Here is a 27,963-nt window from a genome sequence, read left to right as displayed (position 1 = left end):
CGTAGGGGTGCTGGTTAACTGATCCCTCACCCGAAATATGTAAAGAAAATCCTAAAGTCGATAGAACTGAATTACAATCATCTAAACCCAATCTCCTTATTGAATTATTTAAATTTGCACAAATGTAATGGAAGAATTACCCTAAAAAAGGTAGCCTGCATAATGAGAATGTCTGAAGAAAAATTCAAATTCGTGAGTATCCAATTTGTATCTAAACATATATTCAAGTCTCTCAAACAAGATAATATTTCTGGTGAGCTTTTTTAAGAGAAGTTCAGTTATTTTTAATCGTTAAAATTTTAAAAGGATATATTTCTGCAGAGAAATTTTTCAAAAAAGTCAACCTTTTTGACCAAAAATTCAATAGAAAAAATATTTACTAGAAATTCTACTACTTTAAACTAATTATACTTTCTGGTAAGTAATAATTTTTTTGGGATGCACTTTCCCTTCAATAATATTTAATCAATCATCTTTGTTATTAGTGTTTTTATTAATTCATTTTTTTGATATTGAAGGCTAGAAAAGTCGTATATTTCTGTTTTAAAAAAAATCCGTAGAAAATCTCTTTTTCCGTTAACCAGCTGTCGCACCCCTACGAACGACAACCCTTAGAAATCGAAACTTGTGCGAGCTAAGGAATAACGAGGTCTTATATTTTAAAGTTGGATTACTGATAATTTATTGATGTATTTTTATGTTGAATAATATATTCGAACTTTTCAACACTTGACTATGAATCTAAAGAAATTAACTTTAAACGTTCAAGCCAGTCTGAGATATACAGTAGGTTGAATGGACTGAAGCCTATCAGAAAACAACTACACCCCTGGCCAATACCACGAAGGGCATTGGATTATATCCGATATATCTGATCCATTCAACCCACTGTGTAGGTATATCTGAGACTGGCTTGAACGTTTAAAGTTCATTTCTTTAGATTTCTTTACTGTCAGTCTTCAAGCATAGCCCACTGACTAATAAGAAACTTGACTACGAGCTTGCTGTCAATTTACGATACAACTGTCAAATCTATCACAGGCAAAAATGAATCTTTCATTTGGGTGATTTACAGAAAATTTTCCCAAATAATTTTCAATATTATTTTATTTTCGGGTAGTTGAATAAATGTAAAATTATTAATATTCTATTTGAACGCCGAACAGTGTTGAAAATCGCAACCTCTATCTAACAACCGAAAAAATCTGCCCTAAAATTCCTCCCAATTTCGTTTCTCCCATTCATCCATAACGAAAATGTTGATCGAGCCGAATAATTCCATTTTCACAACGAAAACATCGTTACAACGTATCGCCCGCCATCCGCATAATTTATCGAATAGTTATTCGAAACAGGCATGCAATTTGCTGTCAGTTACCATTTTAATGAACGTGTACAAATGCAATGTATTTTTGTAATAATTCGCAAATTCCATTTGACGTGTATCTGCATATAAAGCCGTCATAACATGTCACATTGTTGCCAACGTTTCAGCAGAATGTTCGCATCGTTCAGATGAACGGGTTTGGGTTCACGAAATGTGGATATCATCGACAGTATTTGGGATTTATTGGTATTATTTCTGATATATGATTGTGAGACCCTGAAAACGAAACAGATCTAAAATGTTCAAGACACATTTGTTGGAAAAAGCTGAACCAGGTCGATTTACAGTTCAAGGTGGACATATTTCTATCATAACCTCAACTGCCATACTTCACTCCCATACGTAGTGACCATCACCCTTAGAACAGGAAAAGTACTAAGTAGAACATATCATCAAGAAGAAAATCATCCGTGTAACTGTTTACTACGTATCTTCTCATTTTGACGCCCTCATGTGGGACAAACAATGTCATCGAGTAACTCTATGAATTCTCCAAAATATCAGAAAACGTTCCAAGGCTAACTTATACCCATGTATCAATACAGTCTGAAATTATTAAAAATATGCATGGTTTTCCATTTATTGGGTTCATACAATGTAATTCAATTTTTGGTTATTTTTATAAATAACAATACAACTCATTCACCAAATATATAAGTAGAGTTTGAATACAACTATTGCTCATAGTGAATGGTGGTGAATAAATACTAAACACCCAAAAGACGAAAGTATTTGAATTCTCAAGTAGTTTATAGAATTATAATTTATAGAATACACAATATATACATAGATATCACAAGAAGATAAATAGATATAGATAACAATAAAAAACATAACATAGATATTACAAACAAGAAAGTATATGAATATAAGTATGTTCAGGCACAATACAGATACAAGTTTGAATATAAACAAGTAGGCAAGGCATAGTGTATGCAAGTCGAATGATCGTTTTCTGCGGAGATCATCTGGTATATCAGCATATGAGACTGGACAGAGGTAATCAGTTTTAATCTTCCTCTTTGAAGATGATCACTTGTCGATCGAAACACGTGTGGAGGTGTTAAAAATAACGATTTGGTGTTGGGAAAAAACTCCAGTAATATTCATTACTACACCAAAGGTTCCAAACAGTGCATCATATGGACAGAGGTAAGTAAAATAACTTTGACATTTTCGTGTATTAATTCTTGGAATGGTTGTTGTTTTGGCTTTGAAGCGTGTTTCAGGTTTCGGCTGTATAGGCTCTTATTGGCGCTTGTTTTTATGGTGGTGGAGAACTAGTGATTGGTAGTGAAGTTGACGGGCATCCAGAGTTTTTGCTTCTGTTAATAATGTTTCCGTTGGGAATCTATAATTTTCGCGGAGTATGATCTATACAACTTGTATACATTTTTTTTTCTGAATTTTAAATCATAATTTGTAATACAAAACAGTTTTATTCCGGAAGAGGGCGTCAAAATGGAAATATTTGCAGTGGACGACGATTGCTTTTTAGTGAAGTGTCATACTTAGTACTGTTGCTATTCATATTCTAAGGAAGATGGTTACCAAAAGGTGGGTAAGGAGATATAATAGCTTTATACACAAAAATATGGGAAGTACAGAGCCAAAATCTTTCTTCTCCAAAAATTAATCTCTCCTAAAAATATCCCCCTTTCCAATTCAAACGAGATATTATAACAGTTGTTTGAATTGAAATGGGCTTGTTTTCACATTTTTTTCTCAGCACAAGTGTCTTGAAAATATTCGATATGTTTCGTTTTCGGCGACTCACACTGTATATGTGAAATTCACATTTTCTATACAGCCATTGAGAGAAATATCTGGTACATCTCGGTGGATATGTTGTTATGAGTAATTGCTATAATTTCTAGGGAGTTGAAATTGTGTGCTATTACATCTACCATTCCAAAGTTATTCGGCATATTCTGTGTGGACGACTGCATCAGTTCTTGATGGATCAGTATACATGTTCCATGAGCGACCACCCATATCTTTCAATGACTTTGTCATTTGTTGTTTGCATTTTCAGCAGTCAATTTGGACAATTATGTAATGCTAGCTGTATTTTGTGATCACAATTGGAAAATAGCTTGGATGGGACAAAATCAATCATTCTTAGTTTTGTTCCATCCAGAGGTTACTGTATAGGTGTACATTTCATAAAAAAAAGTAACTGAGACAAGGGAGAATATTCAGTGAAGGAAGTTGGATAGTCACACGTTTCAGTAGGTCCAAACGTTTAAATTCAGTGTATCAGAGGTAGTGTATCAGGAGGAAAAGACAGATTCATTTTTTTTAATTTTTTTCATTTATTTGTTTGAAAATTGGAAATCCTACTATAAATACAAGTCCAAAAAGGTGAAAATGGTATATAAAAAATATTAAAATAGTATACAAATTCTTCTAACAATAAAATACGTTCAAATAATATATAAATACAAGAAGCTGAAAAGCTAGAAATAGAAATGTGTTCCTGAGAATATTGATACATAACGCAGAACAAATCAGGAGTATTCAGAATAGTTAGTTCCATATTACAATTATTCTAGGGCATAAAAACAATTATTCGAGTGGGTAGGTAATGAAATATTTAATATATCACAATGTAACACGATGTAACACAATGTATACAGAACACATAAAAGCTCGAACCAATAGAAAAATTCGATGATGTAAAACACAAAAATTTGAAAAATTCTGAAAATTCATAGAGTACGTGATGTAATATATATTTTCAGCTGAGTCTTGAATGAATATAAAGTAACAAAATCTTCAATGTGGTATGGTAATTGGTTGAAATCATTCAATCCTCTGAAAAACAACGATTTCTTGTCCTGGAAATGTGGAAGTCATTGGTGGTTCTTGTGTTGTAGTCATGAAAGAATCAAAATATTTTGGTAATATTTCTGGTTAATTTGCAGATAAATATCACACATGAGTAATACAGTCTATCTGCCACATTCATACATGTGATCAGTACACTCATCTGAAAACAAATCAGCAAATGTACTTTTCACATATAGTCAGTGAGCATACTTGAAGGATGGCAATGAATCAAATCATGTGAAAGTTGGTTACCTCGTTCACAGGCAGATAGGGCGATGACAAACCTGTTGTTTGTCGTCCGTTTCAGCCTATTTCGGGGAATGATACTCTGAAGGAATTCTATTTTCAATAATCGGAAATCATCGACTTTATGTTGATGATAGACACTATCTTGCACTAACTAGTGGCCAAACAGCCCGAAACCGGTCTGCATGTGTGTTCCAATAATAAAAAATATATATTGCGGCAGTTGTATGTTGTATCGCCAACAGCATATGCAGGAAAAACTTCAGTGAATATTTCTGCACTGACACTTGTCGGATATAATCCAACGTCCTTCGTGGTATTAGCCAGGGTAGTAGTTGTTTTCTCATAGGTCAGTCCAATAACCTATAGTGTAGCGAGTTGAGACTGGCCTAAACGAATTGTTCCTTCAGGTGATTCAACAAAAGTAGGTCAAGTTCGTTTCGAAACTCTTTTCAACTATTTCTGTAGTAATATCATGAGAATTTAACACCATTCTTCACTAAATGTATAACTCGTATGAATTCATTTCATTCATAGGCTCGTCAAAATGGAATTGAACAAGAACACTATATTTTCTTCTGTACAAAATGAGTACCTACGTAAAACATAATTTGACTTTCGTGAGTGCTTTAAAAATGGTCAGTTTCCTCAGGGATCAATAAGATGGTCACACAAAGTATTCCTATTCAATATGCTTCTGGAAACGCAGAACTAAAACTCAGCAATAAAATAGAAAATAATTCCAATTTCAATTTCACGAAGGCAAATTTGTGAAAGCTTCGACAACTATAAACGAAATTATTTGATGAGGAGTTGGAAGCGGATAATTGAATTTGATTGGTTATAGAATATTTCTTAAGAATCACCTTTATTTTGATATTAAACATTCATAAATGGATTCGAAACCGAATGTAACAAAAATTCAACATTTCGGTGTGTTCACTTGAAATGATCTGAATTTTTATAAGATTTTTCAATTTTTGGTGGAGGGGAACTGTGAAGCGTTGTATCTCGACAAACGGTGAAGCTACAATACATTGTGCATGGACAAAATATGTGCCTCTGAAACTTTTCATTCATTTACGAGTCTTGAAGATTTCAGGTATTTCTATACTTTTGGTGAATTTTTTGTGAATTGCTGTATATGGTTGAGTATTCAAAAAATGGGATCTCGTTCTACTCAATTATTATTAGTTTCCGAGATGATAGCAAATAATAATAATAGTATTGATAGATAACCTCTTTGATGGATACTTTTTTATACCACCCCACCCATCTCTATCCCCAGCTTGGATAATTTCCAAAACAACGGCAACACGGTTGTTGAGGACATCCAGCAACCTTATCAATGACAATGATACTGACAATATGCGATCGTAATTCAGCCAGCCACGCCGTGACAGGTCTGGGTTCGGGTGCAATCAACAGCTAAATAACTCATACACATCAACGAGCTCTCAACGAAACTGATTCGCATTTTGTCATTGGTACGGTTGCAGAGTAAATGCTTTGTTTTGGTCCGCATGAAGAGGAATAAATTCAAAACTGTTTTCAATAATTTCACCGATATATTGTAAAGAAAACGAAACAATTTTATCGTTACTAAACTATATGTGAAATTTCAATAGTATTTTTAAACTAACTAGAATATTATGAATCAAAATACTTCGACAGGTGTCGTGAGTATTTCAGTTCCAAATTAGAAAGCCTGAAAAAGCTTTGATGGGGAATCAAAATAAAAGTAACGTTTGATAATACAACTCCTTCAGAAATATTTACATTTACATGTTAACATTATTTAGAGAAAAACAAACATTGGGATTACTGGACCAAATATTAGATCAGCTGTTTCATGTGCTAGAGACAACTTTTTCAATATAGATTATCAAGAAGTACTGGCACTAAATGAAACTTTGTTTGCCCTAGCGATATTACTTTTCATTTTCGTTTTATGAGAGAGAACTGCTATTTGCAATTTATTCCAGCTGGATGATTCAAAGAAGATGAAAACATCAGAAAGTGTCAACAGATGAGTCAAAAAGTATTTCTAATGAAATATATTTTGAAGGTAAGGCCGGTTTTTGAAGATGAATCAGAGAGTTTTTAAAAATACATTTCCGTTTCTGCTGTTTTAAAGGTTGGATTCGGGTTTAGAACAAAGACAAATCAATAGAGTAGCTGAGAAACAGAAAAGTTATAGAGGAGTTCAATTAGTCAGGCACTTGTTTTGAAAAATTTTGACTAAAAATAAAATAAATGAATCATTAAAAAAATATAATTTTGTTATTCAGTGTTTTTATTGATTAGGCTTTGTTTGTTTTTCAGAAATTACCAAAAAAAAAATGAAACACTTGATCTACCATAGTTTGAATTGAAATTGAATTTTATTTAGGAGAAATTGATTTTTTGAAAAACACTTCAGAAAGGAAGAAAGCATTCGAGTTCAGTTCAAATTCAATTGTTTTTTCGTTTGTTTGGAAGTTTTTTTGGTGTTTTGTAGAAGTATAAAACCAAAAAGCTTCTTTTCCATATCAGAGTAGCTTACTAATGATGCTTTCAGCAAAAATATTGACTTTTATCCCTTCAAAGTACTGGCTCTTCGAACGAAGTGATCGAATTTATATTGAGTACGTAACATGTCTACTGGTGGCATCTACTGGATTTTCTTTTCTCACATCAGCATTTGTCCAAGTAAATATTTCTGTTAAAATTGTCGGTGAATGAAAAAAAATTCAAATATGAAGCACTTGAAATAGCAGCCCTTCCTACTCGTGTCATGTTTTATAACGGCATATAAAAGCACCTATATGCGACTTTCTCGTTCCACTTTTGAAATGCAAAAACGATTCCTAAGAATGATACTCAACAGATACGCGAGTGATGCTCTCTATGAAGAGTCTGAGATTTTTGGTGTCGGACAAATATTCCTTTAACACATCGCTGCAACTCAGTTCCTCAATGAGACCGAACTTATTAAATCTTCTCATACGTATACTACGATACAAAAAAATGATTGTTTGAAGGTGATTAACAATATTTCGTGATGAATTTCACTAGTTCGGACTTCCATTGTCTACTGTATAAAATGATTTGAAATCCCTGAAACAAGTAAAAAAAAAAATAAAAAAGAATAGCTGAAAAAAACAATTTAAGGAATGAAGAAGCCCACAAGAAACCTCGAGTCTGGTTGAAATATGTTGACGACACCTTCATAATATGGAACCATGGGAATACTGAACTAGATGTCTTCCTGAAACACATCAACAGTGTGAGACCTTCCATCACTTTCACAATGGAGAAGAAATCCACAACGAATTGCCATTCTTAGACGTTTTGCTGAAGAGGACCGACACTAAGTGGGAAACATCTGTATACCGAAAACCCACTCATACGGGACAGTATCTGAACCACGAATCCAACTACCATCAATCGACAAAAAGAGGAATCATCAAGACTCTATTAGACCGTGCTTTTGGGCTCTGTAATACAAAGGAAGGTCTCGAGAAAGAACTAGACATCATCAAAAATGATCTTCAGCGGAATGGATACTCCAAAGCGATGGTAAAAAAGACTTTGGCTAAAAGACAGCAGGAGCCTCGCAAGGAAGAGAAGCCGTCACAACCAGTGCTTGCACTTCCCTACATCAGAGGATTATCGGAGAGGATAAGAAGAATTGGTTCCAAGTACAACATCAGAACCTGTTTCAGATCCGGTAACACTATCCGTAGCAGCCTCACGAGAACCAGGCCCCCAAACGCGGACTGCGATTCCAAGAATTGCATTTACCGGATACCCTGTGGGTGCGGAAAATCCTATATTGATGAAACTAAGAGGCCATTGAATGTTCGCATTGCCGAGCACAAGAAGCACACACAGCGAGGAGAAACCAGCAAATCAGGAATAGCAGACCATGTTTGGACCCATCAACACAAAATCGAGTGGTCCCAAGCTGAGATCTTGCACAGAAAGGAACATTGGTTTAGGAGAAAATTCAAGGAAGCCGCATACATGTTGTCCAACAACGTATTCAGCCAGGCCAGCGTAGAAATACGAAACATATGGAAACCCATCATCAAACGAAAAATGGCCAACTCCCGCCAAAACGGTCATCTCTCACGGAATCAGTGAAGCGGAAAATGGAAAGCAGAGGAAGTGAAAGTATTTCAACGACCTATAAATAGTCATCTCTCGGAGGAATCAGTCCAGTCATCACCCGAAGACGATTGTAGATACCAACAATCGAAACGTCGTGAACTAACGTGACTTGGAATATCTACACTTTTTTATTATTTTCTTTTTTCATTCCTTTAATTTTTATTTATTCAATTATTATATTTTTACTTGTAGGTTATTTCACTATCATTTCATTTCAAGTTTATTGTTGCTTGATATAATTGTTATTTTCAGCTATTCTTTTTTAATAATTTTTTTTACTTGTTTCAGGGATTTCAAATCATTTTATACAGTAGACAATGGAAGTCCGAACTAGTGAAATTCAACAAAATGATTATTTAGTACCTTTCGCTTCGAAATCAATACGCCAAAAATGCTATCAATATTTAGCACTGAAAATATTTGATATCCTTACCGAAACACTGCAAAACGAAACGTCAGCATTCAGATTGAAAAAAAATTCAAATTATAAAACAGTCGCCTCGCATTATATACGGTCAATAATTGAAAATTGAAAGTAATTTTTATTCATAATGTTTTCCTAAGTACACTTAGTACCTGTATATCAGTATATTCGAGTATTTTGACATTCTAAAAGTTCGTATTTTAAATCTAAAGCAAATGGAACTTCAAACGTTCAAGCCAGTCTCTATATACCTACACAGTAGGTTTAATGGACTGACGCCTATCAGAAAACAACTACTCCCCTGGCTAATACCACGAAGGGCGTTGGATTATATCCGACAGGCGTCAGTGCAGGAATCTTCACAGAAAATTTCCGGCATATGCAATTGGCAATACAACTGAAAGAGTCGACCTTCAATTATGGAACGGGCACACTTGCAGACCGGTTTCGGGCTTATTAGCCACTCATCAGTGCAAGATAGTGACCATCATCTACCTAAAGTCAATGATATTCCACAATTGAAAATCGGAATTCTTTCAGAGTATTTCATTCCTCTTCCGAAGTTGGAGCGAACATCACAAAATGTCACTCCATCTAGGGGACGAGGTACTAACCAACCGCATATCCGTAATCTGTCAGATTTCTCTGAATAAGGAAGAAGAACATAGCCCATTGACTAATAAGAAAGTTCGTATTTTTATCTCAATATTTATTATTCAACATTTTACATGTTCACGCTTTTATATATACATATAAAAACGTATATATATATATATATATATATATATATATATATATATATATATATATATATATATATATATATATATATATATATATATATATATATATATATATATATATATATATATATATATATATATATATATATATATATATATATATATATATAAACATAAAAGTCTTTCACATTATTAACTCTTAGAAAGTTCAGAACCAATTATATTATCCATATGCACTATCTATAATTCGTAATTACCTGCGAATAATTTTGTGTATGAAGCGTACGTGTTATATGAGAGTCTGTGTATTTGTGTAAATATAAGGTATGGTAGTCTGCATACTTATTTTGCTCTCACAATAATTGTATACTTGATTTCATTGTTAGTAATTTTAGTAAAGTACTCTCGAATAATTTGTTTGTATATACTCATAGTATATACCTATGCCCACACACAAGCAATACCTACTGCTTCTGTGGTATATTCTTGTTGTCTTGTCTAATTATTTGAACCAGAAGATTATCAGATTTCATTTTTTTTTTCGCGGACATAGATTTTTTTTGCATTTCAAAAATAAGTCATCAGAGTCTAAAGTATACCTCTGAATTGTTTTCGACTTGTTCATAAACTGGCAAGCTTTCATAATTGAGTTCTGGAATATTAAATTTGATAGCGAAATATGCACGCGTTTTTTACACAACCAAGCAATCAGTATTTGATAACTCCAATATAGTTGACCAGCTCTCTGTCTATTGTGTTGTCTACAACTGAAAAAAAATCAGAATCTTGAAGAATTTCATTTATGTAGTTCCCGATGAAGATTCAAAATCTCCTTCACGTAAAGAACTACTTCATAGATTTTTTATATTTTTCAGTATCATCTTCACAATATAATGTGGTATATTTGGGAAGTAAACTTGCTTGATGGATCAAATTATCAAAATTGCGTAGTAAAATGTTCGTGTCTAGTTCTAACGACAAGTCCTAATCCTCTAATTCGATAGCCATATGCTCATAACAATCCCCATCAACCCAAAAAACAATCAAAATAATGACACGAAACACTTATTCCAGTCACGTAGGACCTAATCCATTTTTTCTCTCAACTCCACTCACAGAATCAATCGAATCAATTTGCAAATGAGTCTCTCTTACAAATTGTTCAGTCTCCCCTATCGGAGGGATCTATTACGTCTCATTTCATTTCGATTTTCTTGCAGTGCAATCAAATGGCCGGCAGATTTAAGGATTTGGATGTTTAGGGGTGTAAATTCGACCGCCTCCATCTGTTTTTGTTGCTGGAGTACTTCTGCATCGCTTAATATGTCATTGCTCAATTACTTTTGGCTTCCTGCAGAAGGGATTCTGGTGTGGAGTTTGATTTTATTGAGCATGAAGAAAGTGATTTGGAAATTCATTATCGGCTGTTGGAACTATATGGAAAATTGTTACAGTAACCGCTGCAAAAACGGGCATTTCTTCAATTTTTGAAAATAAATCCGTAATTTATTTCCTTTTTCTTTATAACTTTTGTCGAAGATTGGCAAGGACTGGTAGAGAGTTTCAAGAAATGTTTTAGACGGGAAATATTCTAGGAAAACATTTATTTGAAGATAACTGCAACATCTTACAAAATAATCCAGTAGAGAAGTTAATAAATTGAACAATTTCCACAATATGAACTTTATTCAACACGCGTTTCATTACACCAGTAACCACTTCAGTAGAACTAGTAACTTATTCAGTGAAACTAGTACACTGAACTATTGTACAATGCATTTGATACAACAGTTTTTATAGAATTTAATTAGTTAATTGTGGTAATTCTAGTTGAACAGGTGTATAAAAACATGTATAATAAGAATAAGTGAGTTGTTGGTGGATTGGCAGACAGTTTGCTCGTTTTTGTTCATTTGTTTTTAGGAATTCCAGCAGGTTTGATTTTTGTTTAACATTTTCAAAACGAGAATTCTAGAACGTGAAAGACGATTTTCACTAAAGAACAAAGTTGTCGAAACTATTTTTTAGCCATGGTCTGTAGGTTTTTATACCTGAAATTTACTGCGGTAAGCATTATCAATGATGATGAGGTAACAGTCGAAGTTCTGAAACTATTATTAACGCAAAAACAACATTCTTAGAATTGTCTCTGGTTTTATATCATAATTGACGGGCATGGCTTCGTTTCTCTCAATTGGATCAAATGGTCTTGTTTGTGTACAGTTGAAGGCAGGTAGCTAGATTTTCCTAATGTGCATTGAATGTTCCTTTTGATTGAAATTATCCCTGTATTTCTAAATTTCTATTGCCTCTCTCTATATTCTTGGATAGTAAATCTGAGTATTGGTGTATCTCCCAATGAGATGAGAGCAAGTATTTCATCAGTTCGGACTTCCATTGTCTGATATAATATAAATTGATTTGAAATGCCTGAAAGAATCTGTGAAAAAAATTAAAAAGATTAACCGAAAAAAAAACTGAAATTACAAAGAAAAAACATATATAAACAACCAACGAAAAAATTGAAATAATAATACAAGCTAAAAATTAAAAAATATCATTAACAAAAAATTATTAATCGAAATTAAAAGATTCCAAATCAAGTTACCTCATGAATCTTTCAATTTCAAGTTTTCATTTTTTGTTAATAATATTGTTTAATTTTCAGCTTGCATAAATATTTCAATTTTTAAATTTGTTTTGGTTGTTGCTTGTATGTTATTTCTTTGTTATTTCAGTTTTTTGTTTGAGAGAATTGTTATTTTTCAGTTGATTTTTTAAATTTTTTTACAGATTCTTTCAGGGATTTCAAATCAATTTATATTAAATTAGACAATGGAAGTCCGAACTGATGAGATACACCACGAAACATTGTCAACCACCTTCAAACAAACGAGATGAGGGCAAGTTCTGCTACAGCTAATTTATCGATTCGCCCAAAGTGACAATTTCTCTAGTGTTCAGAAAGACATGTACCTATACTTACTACAAGGGATTGGGTATACCCTGAGTGTCCCTAAAGGTTCTCTAGGGTCCTTAGTTGAACTAAGTCTCTCTCTCTTATAGTTTTCATTGGCTTAAATATTGGTTTCACGTCGTGTTTCTCTAAAATTCTCCGAATCCAGTCTCTAACATGTTCAACACATTTTCCCAAGAAAGCTTGGTTTCATTGTGAATTGGCTTTTTGGATTGAGACAGTTTAGATATGATGGAAAATCCTTTAGTATCTTTTCACCATTTTGCTATACCACGTACGCATCACCATCATAACGCCGCCAACAATATTGTTTCAAGGCCGCGAAAGTTCACCATCACCGGATTCAATGGACTGCCCATTACGGTACCATCCGTTTGTTCGTGAAAAATTCGCAAATCAGCCGCTTCGTGTTTTTGACCGGAACAAGGAGATCACGTAGAAGCTAACTAGTTGGTCTCCAGGACCTAGCTTCATATCTCCAATCTTTCAGAAAACTGTTCCGACTCTTCAATGAGCAGCTACAGTAGGTTTGTCAAGTATTTGGCTATCTGATAAGTTGGTGAACCTACCGCATTCACGAAAAGTCTTAATGGCTCATATCTTTATGGATTTTTGGTAAGTGATATAGGGTTGACGGAAATGAGACGAACTTCATTGGCAGCATCAACTTCAAAAATGTCTGCGATGCATTTGTTTCAAAATTGTCTACCAAGAGATCCAATAGTTTAATAAAAATTACCATTTTTTCTAGCTTACCAAAAATTACGATTCGTGCATTTAAGATTCAAGTAGAATGGTGAAGGTAAAAGTGTAGCTGAAAATCCCTAATAATAATAATCTTCAATAATAGTGATCTGCAATTGTCATTCAGTATTCATAACCTCCAAATTCAAATGCTTCCACTTTCTGGACAAAAACTCGATCAGCCGAATTTCCTCGACGTTGTATTCATTTGTTCCTTATCTCAACAACGAGCCCCGAAAATGGAAAACGTAAGTTGGGTAGGGCAACTGGAAGGAGAAAAATGGTGGAGAGATAGAGCGCGGTCTTGTGCGTGATAGAGAAAAGGGCAGATAAGGTCGAAGAATGAGTGTCTTTTGTTTGTAAAACAAGGGTTGGATATTTACTGGCTTCGCGTTTTCCTGCTTCCACTAACCTTTTTAAGAGATTATGTCCTGTTAAGATTTGTGATTTTAAATCGGGATTTCGGTGTTTTAATAAGGGGAACACGAATTAAGGGGATAGAATTATGTACCAAGCAAATTTACCGTAACTGTCATGATGAGGACTAACAATCAATACAACGATAATAATAATATTTCCGTAATGAATTTGAACACAAAAGGGACAATGAAGATACCATTTGAATATTGTACCAGAAATGCCTACTTCTTGTTTGTGAATTAAGATATTGCAATCCCCTTCTCCAGACATGTTTCTGGAGTATTTATAAATATGAGCAATGATGAAATTGATGAACTCATTAAATCGGGCTGTTTCACAATATACAATAGCAATCGAACACGCTCCGCAAAGCGTGGAAATCTTTCCAATTCTACAGAAGATATGTACTTCCAAATGTCAAGAATATGTTATCCTCAAACCGTTGCGTAGTGTCACTTCGCAACATACATTCGGCACCCTAGGACTTTCGTCCTCCCAGATTTTTCAATGTCAGGTAGAATCTGACTCACCTTCTTTTCATGTGCCGTCAGAAAAAATCTCAATGACTGAATTTGGGTAACCGAGGAGGCCACTATTGCATCCTTGCGTCGTCATATCCAGCGACATAAAAAGTAGGTTTGATTAAAGTCGCTGGACTTCCTCTTTTTCTCTCGGGAATGTATAGATGGGGTTGAAATATCACATATACATAATTTCTGTTCCTAAAATACCACGTTACCAAGCTACGGGCCCTCAAAGTAACAAAATGAAAACTGTTTTTCTTTGATAACTTTTCAAGTGGATATTTAAAATTAACCAAATTTTAGTGATTGACTGAACAAATGGATTGCTTTGATGAATTTCCATGCAGGAGTCAGTGGTTGTGCTACAAAGTCAGGAACGGACTACCCCCGATGGTCCACACCCCAAAACTTTAAAATGACAAATGACAAATATTTTTCGATCGAAGAAAAGATTTTTGATAAAAATGCATTTTTGTTCGACGATATCCAACCTGAGAAATCTAGCATCATTTGAAAAGATTGATTTTGAATGAAAATGGAAATAATTGAAGGAAAATATTTTGGAAGCTGTCGCTGATTATCCTTCAATGAGCATCAGAAATCTATCAGTTGACACTGGCCTGAACAAATTGTTCCTTTAGATGATTTGAGTTATAGTCAGTCTTCAAGTATGCCCACTGTCTATATGTGGAAATTTTTTCCTTATATGAGGAATTGAGCAAATTTGCCGTTTGTGGTCCGCTCCAGCCTATTTCAAGGAATGATACCCTGAAGGAATTCGATTTTCAATTATCGGAAATCATCGACTTTATGTTGATGATAGATACTGCCTTGCACTGACGAGTGGCCAAACATCCCGAAACCGTTCTGCAAGTATGTTCCAATAATTGAAAATCTATTGTTGCAGATATATTGCCAACATCTTTTGCAGGAATAACTTCAGTGAAGAATCCTGCACTGACACCTGTCGGATATAATCCAACGCCCTTCGTGATATTAGCCAGGAAAGTAGTTGTTTTCTGATAGGTTTCAGTCCATTAACCTACAGTGTAAGGAGTTGAAACTGGCCTGAACAAATTGTTCCTTTAGATGATTCAACCTGATGTTGTTGAAAATATTGAAAAACATTTGTCATTTCAAAATTTTGGGGTGTGGAGTATGGGGGTTGTTCATTTCTGACTTTGTAGTACAACAACTGACTCCTACATGAAAGCTCATCAAAACAATTCATTTGTTTCGTCGATCACTAAAATTTGGTTGATCTTGAATATTCACTAGAAAAGTTATCGAAGAAAAACATTTTTCATTTTGTTACTTTGATTGCCCCTAATTTGGTAACGAGAGATTTTTGGAACGCTTGAGAAAGCGAAACACATGTCGCGGTTTTTGTAAAACCCTTAATAGTGAAACTCATACTATAACCTGTATTAATGAGTTTTAAAATGTAACATTTTCAATGTTGAATAGTTTTATTAGATTAGTTCAAGTTATCACTTCTGTCTGTGCGTTACGAGACGCACAAGTTTTTTCACAGATACAGCCACACAAAACTGATTTTTGTATATAAATATCATATAGAGATAGTATAAAAAACAAATGTTTGAAAAAAATGTTCAAAATTGAAGCAGTTTCTGAGAATTTCCAAGGAAAAGACTTCGTTGATTCGACTACAAGTTTTTTGTCCCCAACAATTACCTGAACACCCGTAATAAACAACAATTACCGCAAGATCTCTTGTCTAGTATAATTGATACAAACAACTTCGTCTAGTCCATGTACGAAACGTGACATTGCATGTTCACATGCAAGCCTCTACTCAGCTGTATGTATTGGTGTTTATATTGGTATAAGTCAGCAGGAACTTCTATTGCTATTTGCGATAGATCCGTCCGAACCGTAGGAATGTTTCCTCTCTCCCTTTCTTGTCTGCGTCGATTCCCCAGGGACGCCATTTTCTTGCTGTTCCCCCGCTATCAGCGATACAGGTCCAGGATGGAAGATTGCCGTGGACTTTCGACGAAAGTGGTCTTTTTTTGTGCGGCTGAATATGGGGTGAGAAACTACAGAATGATCCCATTGTTTAGTTTCCTGCTGACTATTCAACACAAGAATTGATCCGTCGATGAATTTTCGTATTTGTCTCCGTATCGATAAGAATTATTGTGATTTGAGAAATTCACACAGTGAAAATATCTTTTTTTTTTAATTTAGGATTGGCCAGTAACAAAAATTATTTTTATCGAGATTGTTCTTTACGAGAAATTGACCACAAAATGGGGATTTCTGTAAAATCCACTAGAACTATTTTGGAAAAGAACAAATATATATTCAACAGAATACGCAAAGTTCATTATCTCAATGAAAGGGATCACGGAAGGAGAGTACCATTTGCGAAATGGTTAAGACGTAGAAATAGGAAAGCTGGAAATATTTGTTGGTTCAACAGAAATATCCATTATAGGTGTAGAAATATCTACAAACGTACATTTACATAGAGAAACCAATTTTCAAGAAAGGTTCAGAATAAATGTTTGGTTGGAAATTGTGGGAACAAACATCCTTGGCCCTTTCTTTTGCGATGATCTATTCAGTGAATTCGTTGGCTACTTCGATGAGTTGCCACTGAATATCCGCCATGAAATACAATATTTTCAACAGGATGGCGCTCCTCCCCATGATGCAGAAATAGTAGGGAAAATTTAGATGCAGTTTTTTTTTTTAACACCAAGTACAGATTGCGACCACCTCAAACAAAAAATAAGAGATGCATGTATTAGTATTACACCTATAATGCTAGAAAATTGCCACAGAAATCGCCTGGACCGACAACTCATGTGCATTCAACAAAGAGGTCGTCATTTCGAGCATTCAATGTAGATTGCATTGTTGCTTTGAGTTTTCGTTTTGCTTTGAGTTTTCGTTGCTTTGAGGTTTCTTTTTTCCCAAAAATTCATGATAAAATAAATTGTTTGTCTGTTTCATTGTTGTCACTGATGATGGTGGTTTTCTTAAATGAAACGCTGTAAAATTATCAAATGTGATATACCCTTGCATGGTGAATTTATCTATCGCCTTATCAATATCTGTAATAAAATAAATATAGTTTAAAAAAACTAAAAAACACGCATCGAACATCGAACTAAAAAGTTAAAAATATTTTTTTAAATAAGTATAAAACAATAAAGATCAAAATATACTAGTATTATTGTGAAGAAAACGTGTGCGCTTTTCTGTCATATTTGGTGAACATCTAGCGACCACGCTTTTTTACAATAATACTAGTATTTTTCGATCTTCATTGTTTTATGCTTATTTAAAAAAATATTTTTACCTTCTTAGTTCGATGTTCTTCAAAAGCATGTTTTTCAGTTTTTTGAACTATATTTATTTTCAACTTTTCAGTTCGATGTTTTTCAAAAGTGTGTTTTTTAGTTTTTTCAAACTAAGTTTATTCAATGAATAATTCCATTTTTCAAAACGATCTTTCGATTTGATATGTATGTCAAGCACATTAATTCTAATTTTTCGATTTCTTAAAATATTTAAGTAACTGAATTTTTTAGGTGTACAATTTACGATAAAGTTTTCATTGTTGAAATCCATATTCTGGTTTGTTTTCAAATAATCGAATTAGATTTTAAAATGTATCTTCCGTTTCGTTCAAAACTTTATTCTGTACTGAATTACGGGTAATTGAAAATATTTAAATATTTCATCTGTAGTACAAAATTATGATTCTTAAAATATGTTTTTTATTTTGATTTCCTACCATCTATCATGGAGGTTGCACTACATTTCCACCCCAAATGCTGAAATCACCAAATGTTCAAATATTACTTTCAATTAAAACTAAAATAATAACACAATTTTAATGAAATTTCATCTTCAACAATGAAGTACATTTTGATTTGATTTGATTTCAATAATTGATAGTCATGTACAGCGCCATCTGTTCGCAAATAGATCAAGCAATAATTGATATTTACGTACACCGCCATCTACCTGCGAGTAGATCAAGAAATATCAATTAGGTTACGAACAGCGCCATCTGTCCGCGAATAGATCAAGCAATAATACCGATAATTCTGTCAATATAGATCCCAATCTTGAGAGTGACACAAAAACATGCATACAAACAATTATACATACATACATACATACAGGTGAAGCTAATATAAAGTGTGTAAAAAAGTCCGTATTTGAAAAAAAATTGATGGTGGTCATGTTGACAAGAAACTTTATCAATTATTTATTATTACATTGGCATAGTACACTTCGAATATAATAACATTTTCCTTTTCCATTCCTTTTCAAGATCATAATTTATTATTTGAATTTTTTAACACTCACCTGTCTATTATCACAGGGTCTGATGGAGTTTCATTTCTGTTTCCACAACTTTTTTTGTCACAGCATCGACTGAAAAAAAGATAATTGGAATTATTTATCCATTTGAGACTTAAACCATCTTGGATGTCCTGACCTTTGCTCATTTTCTGAATACTTATCGATTTGAAGCAAAATCACTAAGTTACCCGAAAATTTGACATTTGTCGTAGAGTAGAAAACATTTTCGACAAATTATTTCAATTCCAGAGTCATCGGAAAATATCACATTATTTAAATTTTGATATCTTGCCCAGTTCAAAAGTTAAGAGTGGAGGGGCCTACTCACTCCGACACTGAATTTTTTGATTAGATAAAGACTTTTTTATGGAAATGGATTGTTTCTATCTGGTTGAAGTACTATACGTTTCGTCTGTTACTGCGGCAGACATCATCAGTGCTATACGCGTTGACTGTGAGGACAAAGGTTCTATCTCGAAGTCTCAGACTGGTGGTCCATCCGTATTATTATTTTAGATGGTGGTGGGGGCGATGGGGATGATAGTGGGGATGATAATAGGCTAGCGGTGGAAATTACAGGAGGATGACGGGAGGGTCACTTATTGGTCCGTGTTTCTGAATGGTCCACGTTTTTGAGAAGTTCCTGTTCATTTATGGCTTTCTTGAGTACTGAATACCAAGTTCTGTTGATACGGGTCACCGCTGATGATGTCTGCTTTAGTAGGAAACGGAACGTTTAGTCTGATGGAACTACAAGATCCATTCGTCACGTTTAGAAAAAATGTCTAATGGAACTCATGGTTCCATTCGACATTTTTTTCTAACCGTGATTAGGGTTGTAAAAGCCTATGTTTTTAAATCATATCAAATTTTTTTACACTGATTCGTTTCATTTCTTCGACAAAAGTTTTTGAATACGGTTAATTACTGAGCAATTAGACTTTTCAAAAGTTTATATCACGTAGTAAATTCAGGGGTGAACTTGAAAATCCAGGAAAGAAGGTTAGAAACCCAAAAACAAATAATAATTTGGGACGAGAGAAAAATTGAATAAAATGAGAGACAAAATGAAATAATGGAGAACATGTTGAATTAGTACTGAATAAATTTCAGCTCAGCAGTGTAGGTATACAGTTCGATTCGCTATGTATTAGGTTGTTCCATAAATTTGTCTATTTAGTTGATTTTTTTTATATAAGCTTCAAACAATAACGAACGAAAAATACTAGTATTATTGTGAAAAAAGCGACGGGCGCTTGATATACAAAAAATATGGCACAAAGCGCCCACGATTCTTTCACAATAATAATAGTAGTTTTCGTCCGTTATTGTTTTGAGCTTATTTGAAAAAAATATTGTTAATTTTTTAGTTCGAAGCGTGTTTTTTAGTTTGTCAAACTATATTCATTTTTCATTTTTTTAGTTTCGTATGTTATGAAAGCGTGTTTTTCAGTCTTTTTAATGTATATTTATTTCATCTAAACTTTGGGATCAATCAAGCGTATATATTGTTAAAAATCAGCTACCAAGCCCAAGGCAGCAGGCGCGCAAAGGAGGGTTATAAATAAGGCAGCAGGCGCGCGTGTTAATAAAAAAAAATATTTTTTTCAAACGAAGAAATACATGTAAAGTGAGTTCGAATTATATCAAGGAGTTTACGTACAGCGCCATCTGCCCGCGAATAGATCAAGCAATAATGTTGATAATTCTATCAAATACAAATCCCGAGCTTGAGAGTCACAAACAAACATACATACAGATGAAGCTAATGAAAAGCGTGTAAAAATGAACAGTACAAAATTCTCTATCGATCAGTTGATACTGCGACAGAGTGTAATTGATATTCATTGAGATATGGAGCTGTAAAAACATATGACATTAAAAGGGACAAAAACTTTGGAAACAACCAATAGTAACACCTTTTTGGAAATTAAGCTTTTTGGCTTTCTCTAATCATTGAGATTCCTATATACTTTTATGAAGAGTTTTTCTTGTACTTGATTTCATTCTCCCTTTCTTTAGAAGAAAGAAGCCATAAAGCCATTTTCTCGATAACCTAATCACTCCTAAAATATTTTCTTCTCAACTGATCCTTTCATATATCACGGATCCAAATCCCAAGCATTCATTAAGAAATATCGTGAAATTATTAAAGTTTCTGCTAGTACTGAATAAAGATCTTATACGTAAAGCAAAACAAATCTATAGAGAATGAGGCTGAAAGACTACATTCCTCGAATTTTCTTATCTGATTTTCACTGACAAGATAATTTGTCAAGCATATCAAAGCGGCAGAGTAGATTGTTTACAGGAGTGAAAAGTGCTAACACATTTTGATATGACTTATTTCCCGTGAACCATGTAAGAAAGATGAAAATGCACAGAAGAATGGTGTGTGCCGAGATTGGCGAATGGGAACGATGTTTGTTATGGCAAGACAAGGGAATAGGGAAAAGACAGACTCCCTGGGGACTGCACCCGCCCCCGCGCAACCCTTAGCGTTACACAAGACTATCGGGGGAGAGATATTTAGGGATTCTCGTGACTACATCATCCAGTGAGCTACGTCAACTTTTGAAGTGAAAGAGAAAATTTTCTCCATCACCACCTATTGAGTGGCAGGCTAGTTTAGTATACTGGGTGATTTCAATTAGGTTACTCTATACGAATTTTCACAAATCTTTTCTTGAAATTATTTTCTCAACTGTTTCCACAACTGTAGTGATCTTAACATGAGTAATTTTGCAATTTCAGCAAAACCATATCAGAACATAAGATGGATGAAAACTTTTTAGTTTGAGAAAGTTTCAGAAAAATACATTCAGATGCATTAGTCAACTTCTATGAGAAGATGAAATATATTTGTTGGTGTAATCAATAAATGACAACTATCTCATAAAATTATTGAAGAAAATATTGAAATGAGTACCTAAAAATCAATGGAAGGGATAGATACTTACAAAACTTTTTCAGGAAAGGTATGAAAATATCCATTTTCGAAAAATATACTTGATAAATTTTCCTTTTCATGAAATTTCATATACAGAGTAGGGCATAAGAAAAAATCATTTTCAATATGTTAGGAACTATTCATAGTAGCATGAAACTAACATGGTAATAGATTGAAATGTATTTTTCGAAAACCGGTGACAACCCTCAAAATTCGAAACTCGGGCGGGCTAAATATCAACTTCCCTTCACTAAAGGGCAGTACAGTCTACTTTTACTTTTTAGGTGTGATTAGATGAAGATTGACGAGGTCTCACTTTCTAACGTCAGTATTTAATTCCGAATGAAAATTATTGCTAACGTTTTTATTTCATCAGGATATATTACTAGCTAGAGCTTGTCAAAACTAGAAAGAGACTTTAGCATTATCTCTCTCTTTCTCTCCTACAATCTCTTAATGAAGGAGCATCTTAGAGTTTAATATTTCAAAAGATCAGTTGAAGATTTTCGTATTTTAGGAGAAATTAATTGGAAATCTGAGGAAGTTGAAAATTACTCTTTTGAAAAATTGTCAATGAATTGATTTTATGCCCGACATAATTACTGTTTTGATAGATTAATATGTCGCTCTTGTGTATTTTGATTTTTAATCTACATTGTCGTCATTGATTGAACTCTAAAATTATTTCAGTATGGGAGGATTGGAAAGTCATACATAACAAACATGAAAAAATTGGAGTGTAACTTAGACTCTTAATGTATTTTCTTAATTTATTCCAATCCAGGATATATTTTCTATCAGTCTAATCAACTCACCTGCACATGATTTCGTGAGTCAATAGAACTCGGCACATTTCGGGGTTTTTATCCTGTCCTTCGTATATTATAGCCTGTAACAAAAATAAACGACTGACAATATTTCTAAATGTGATAAATAAAATTATGCTTTCCATTATGTAGTCAATGTACCTATTCATTTGTTTGTCACGTGTTCATGAATTCTGAATTTAAAAATATTTCACGATTTTCAACAATCAATATGAAATTTCTGCATTTTGCACCACTCCGCTACAATTTATTGTTACGTTATTGTTGAAATGTCGCATTTTATTGAATATATTCATGAACTGAAATAACGTACTTCAATTTTAGTTACCAATTATCGGCACCCAAATTTACGAAAAATAAAATATAATAGCTGAAACTTCATAAATATCTAAAAATGAAACTTTCATCAAGATATATTTAAATGCCATCTGAAGAATACTGATTTATTTGTATTCACCTTTGGCTTTGATAACTCCTGAAGTTATATAATTTGAAGCCGTATTCTAAAATTGTTTTTAATCAGCTAGAACTCTAAAAAAATTAATGCTAAAAAATGAAGTCACCTTTTGAATAAGTTTTATCCTAATGGTTCTGTTTTATAATCATCGTGAATTAGCAAACTCAACAATGAAACTACCAAGTAATTTGACTGGTGATTTATTCATTACTGACTTCGAATCATTCAATTCAACACAGCCCAAATAAGTAGTTGAATATGAAAAGGAGGTAACATTTTTATCCTACGATTCCTTTATACAGAGGATTCAGAGACATATATAACAGGTTCAAAACGTATGTTGAAATGTTTTGTAATTTTCTCGGAATGCCTTTTGAGAAGTATTGAAATGAGTGTTGATATAGAATATGTATCAGTTGAACTCAAACCACCTTTATATACTTTTTGTTGTGGTCCTTTTCAAATTCTCTTGACTTTAGTTTAGAGCAATCACAAATGGTAACGATTTTCAATATCAAATGGGACATAGTTGGAAAATATGTGTAATTTATTAGTTCAAATTTCATTTAAATGGGTAACCATGTATAGGATTTACTTATACCATCTCAGGTTTGACCGTTCTGATATCTTTAATGTGATTTTGTTTAAAAAAAAAACATAAATTTGAGCCAATGTTTTCACATACTCTTGACTTTGGCAATGGTAAAAAAAAACATTTATTCTACTATCGATACAAAGTGAATATAAATATAAAGGTTACTATGTGGTAGGATAATCAGGCAATGGAACTTTCTGTTTTTTTACCACATAAAAGTGGACAAAATGTAGAAAGTTCATTTTTCATTATTTTTTGGATTTTTTGACAGTAATTTAAGGACAGGTAATGAAGGGTTGTTTATCATGGTAAAGTAAAACTAATTTCATTTCTGTAATCGAATAGGATTTCAATACATTATGCATGAATTATCAGGCATTGTCTCGATAATTCATTTTTATTGAGCAGTGTTGGCCCCAGGGTATGATAACCAGGTCAATTGCCAGGAGCCCAACAATTGAGAGTTTTTAAATTCACTAAAAACAGCCCAATGAGTGGCAACATCATCACTTCCCACACCGTGTGGTGAGTGACCATTGGGACCGAGAATCATGTGCCCCGAGCAGACGCAATGCGTCATAAATAACAGCCTTCTATATTTGTTCGGCCAAAATATCCGCGACAGTTTGACAAACCATCAGGATCTCATGATTCAAGACTATAGATAGCGTCATTTCTCCAAAGAATCCATAACTAGAGTATTTCGTCTTCTTTCTAATAGATTTAGGTAGTGACTACCGCAGTCGTAGACGAAACATCAGAAATGAAAACCTACAGACCACGGCAAACAAACTCGGAAATTAGCTTTGACACTCTCATACTAAATTGTCACAAATTGAAGGAATGAGAGTTGTCAGTCAGCATGTGTAAGCTTTAGAAAAATAAAAATCTACAGTGGAGTGGATTTGAAGTGATACATTCGGTACACTATTGCTGATTCGGATACAATTCGCGACCATTTGAGAGAATTTCCCATTTTTAATCGAATAAAAAAATATCTGAAATATTTTTTCCAAAAACGCATTGATTTCTCATCCAGTAAGATATGATTAATTGACAACTGTCAAATTAATTTCAATGGCGAGTATATTTTACAAAACGCTCGTGGGTAACATTGTATATTCGGTTGAAAACTATAATAATATTTGCTATATTTTTCCACATTGTCCTCAAAAATGAGTTTCAAATTATTCTCCTTCACAGAAGCGAGGCCCAATGTATTATTCAACGGAATGATTAGACCCCGTTTTTAATGGAAATATGAGATAAGATCGGATTATAACAACGATGGAACGGACCCTTCCAGAAGTGACTTACTGCTCATACTACTAGTCATCAATGAACATTGAATAACCCTCTAGTCTCTATAATTACCAGGACTTTTCGTCCCGTCTCCAAAACTAATCCCGCCATTTCGTACCCCTACAAAAACTCAGGGGCGTTCCTATACGTTTTCTTGGTGAAACTTCAAGTTTGTATTTCTCGTAAGAAAGACTTCTAAAGATGAGACCAGAGTTGCAAGTTCTGTTATCGATATTTTCAAAAGTATAAATACAGGGTGTCCCTACGAAAATAGTCCGCTTTCAAACACATTTTAACCACATTGAGTATACAATGCGTTTTTCTTATATGATCTTCTACCCTCCAGAGACACCGCACACTTTTTCCAATTAAAAAAAACTCCAGTGATACTTTGAGTGAAATATATTTTCATTTTCTACGAGAACCCATTTTGTTATGTATTTTCATCAACATCATTGTTTTAATTTAAAAAAATGCACAGGGCTTCCCAAGGTCGTCCGTTACAAAGTCAATCTTCGATATCGACCGCCGAATGAGAATCGTACTCCATCTCTTACTACAGCTTTCACTGCAAGGGCCACTAAATAAAACCAGCGCCCAGTAACGAAGCACTGACTAGTGTAGTATCACAAATGATTTATATTTCGGCTCCGATTTCATCTAGTTGCCTTGCAGGTGACCTCGATTATCTTCGATATTAGTGAATTGATTCTTCTGGCGATCATGTCATCGCTTTCACTTGATGACAGTCGAGTTCAGAAATCTAGCATCACTGATGTGATCCTCGTGGGTCAAAACAGCGTTGTCTGTTGTTGAATTACATATGCTTTGTTTTTGGAATCTGGCTGTATCTGTTTTCGTTTCCAGTTATTGGATTTGATGTTAAAAATGAGTTTCTTTAATGTACGTACGCACAGAAATAGAGTTCATTTCCAAAACTTCTGTGTATAGTACTCATGCCTTGTTGAACGTCAATTGTTGATAATTCAATTTAGATAATCTACGGACTAGTTATCTCTTGCGGTATTTTCACTATTACTAGCACGTACTCCCTATCCCTATATTATTATCTGATTGCGACTATTAAACTTAGATGTCTGTTATATATCTTTCGTAATTTTTTCGTTCAAAGGGATTAACGTTTTTGTTGAGACTGGAGAATAAAGAGAATTTTTGTACTTTCCTTATCATTTTTCCTTTTGAGAAGAACATGATGGAACTGCAAAACAAGTACAAAACATTCCAGTTGACCCCAATTGGTATGCCTAGTAGAGGATGCCTATTGATACTTTTTTTTATTTCAATATCCGACCTGAATTATCGAAAATAATTTTTTTGCAGAGTGTGCGGCCAGCTCAATGGAGGAACATCTTGGAAATGAGAAATAATCTTCCCATTTCCAGTATTCAACAAACTCTTTCTCTCTATTGATGAAGGAATATAAATCCGGAAGACTTTGGTTATGTTTAATCCTAATTGAATGTAGATACGACAATCCGTATGTTTCATTAATTGTAATTTGTTAGTATTGACTACTGTCCCCCAAAGAATTATTTTGTCATTGAAAACATCCCTTTTCAGAATTATTGCAAGCCTGATCACTGTTTTTATACCTATCATGAATGTAAAAAGTGTTCTCACAAACCCAGCCTCAATGTTTTTATCTATTTCGCGTGTTTAGCACTTTCTACTTCAATGATGACTGATAACAAGAGTTTTACAGGAATTTTCTTTCTCATTACTGTATTTTTTACAATTACTTTGAATTCAGCTACATTTCATTTGACTCACATCCATTTAATGAATTCTGTATATACACTGAATTATTTCTGTTATTTTTCATTCCAGTACGTTTTGCTCTACGCCACTGTCTGTCTAGAAACCACAGGAAGGGCCGACGGATACACATATCTCTCTACACGACGGATTTTGCTTCCCCAGTACCAGGATTAAGGTGCTTACGTTTAGAGCAGTTGATAGATTTTTGTTTAATTGAATATGTAACACGGCGACCCTCCATAGGCTTTGTTTGGGAGGCTCAACTAAGATTAGTGGACATTGAGAGCAACATGTGTTTGGATAAAGAAACACTAGTTAGACACATGGGTCAGAGCATCCTTCATAGTTCTGATTTGTTTCTCTCTCGATGAAAAATAATAAAATATTATCAATGATTAATATGGATGAAAGAAGTAACAAAAGCAACAAGATGGTATGCACGATGCTTATACTATCTTATTTTCAACCGATTAGCAGTCTTACACCTCCAAGTCAATGACATAGTTTTACAAAAAACATTACAAAAATGTATGTCTATCAAAACTGCGCAAATTAAAAAATTTGAAAATCGTGCATTATCAAGTAACTACATTTGATTGAGTTGAGAGCTGAGCTAAGCATTTGAAGACATGAATAAAGACTTGACGATCAATGTCCATGGATGGAGCTATCATGAAAAATTGTATTGTGAGCTACAAAAAAACCAAATTCGACCCTGAAAATGAAGATCGATCTGATAGGGGTGCTCGGTTTCAAAAGAATTGAAGTTTTTTAAGCTATGATGTTAGTGTCTACGACTCAGAAATCAGAAAACAAATGGATATGATACAATCTGGTTCTTCAGGGCCTAAGATTCTTTTTTTCAACAATGTGCTGGAAAGCAAAGAGTAAGCATGGTATTTTTGCAACAGGTAGAACAATAACCAGGAATCACTATTCGACTGTACAAGAATGTTCCCAGAGAGAAGACTCGCAGAAAAGTTGTTCAATATCCCTGAAGATAAATCCCATGTTGAAATGTGTAAAATTGGTGATACAGTGGTCGAATCACACAAACTGTATCTTATATACCTAGTCTTTCAATCCCTCAATGAAAAAAAGTGTAAAAGTTATTGAATTTTTTTTTCCTTATGAAGATTACTTGGTGATCGAAACACGTGTCGAGGTGTTGAAATAAAGGTTTGGTGTTGGGAAAAAACTGCAGTAATATTCATTACTAGATCAAAGGTTCCAAACAGTGCATCACAAGAAAAC

At 33.8% G+C, this 27,963-nt stretch overlaps 1 protein-coding gene across 5 annotated transcripts in view; it reads right to left on the bottom strand.

The window, feature by feature from the left end:
* kn (EBF transcription factor knot) overlaps nucleotides 1-27,963 on the bottom strand; it is a 190,995-nt gene that overhangs the window by 89,142 nt on the left and 73,890 nt on the right. For all 5 annotated transcript variants that reach the window (XM_074177260.1, XM_074177263.1, XM_074177261.1 and 2 more), the window contains exons 6-7: nucleotides 22,565-22,638; nucleotides 18,803-18,871 (exon numbers count right to left, since the gene is read on the bottom strand). In XM_074177260.1, the coding sequence (XP_074033361.1) occupies nucleotides 18,803-18,871; nucleotides 22,565-22,638 (143 nt within the window). The remainder of the gene's footprint in view (nucleotides 1-18,802; nucleotides 18,872-22,564; nucleotides 22,639-27,963) is intronic.

Source organism: Leptinotarsa decemlineata, unplaced genomic scaffold (assembly GCF_025532065.1).
Source record: "Leptinotarsa decemlineata unplaced genomic scaffold, Ldec_3_MD MMD2_tig00002974_RagTag_RagTag, whole genome shotgun sequence".
In the NCBI taxonomy this organism is placed as follows: Eukaryota; Metazoa; Arthropoda; class Insecta; order Coleoptera; family Chrysomelidae; genus Leptinotarsa; species Leptinotarsa decemlineata.
Note: the sequence above shows the minus strand (reverse complement) of the source record. Positions and strands in the feature narration are given on the sequence as shown.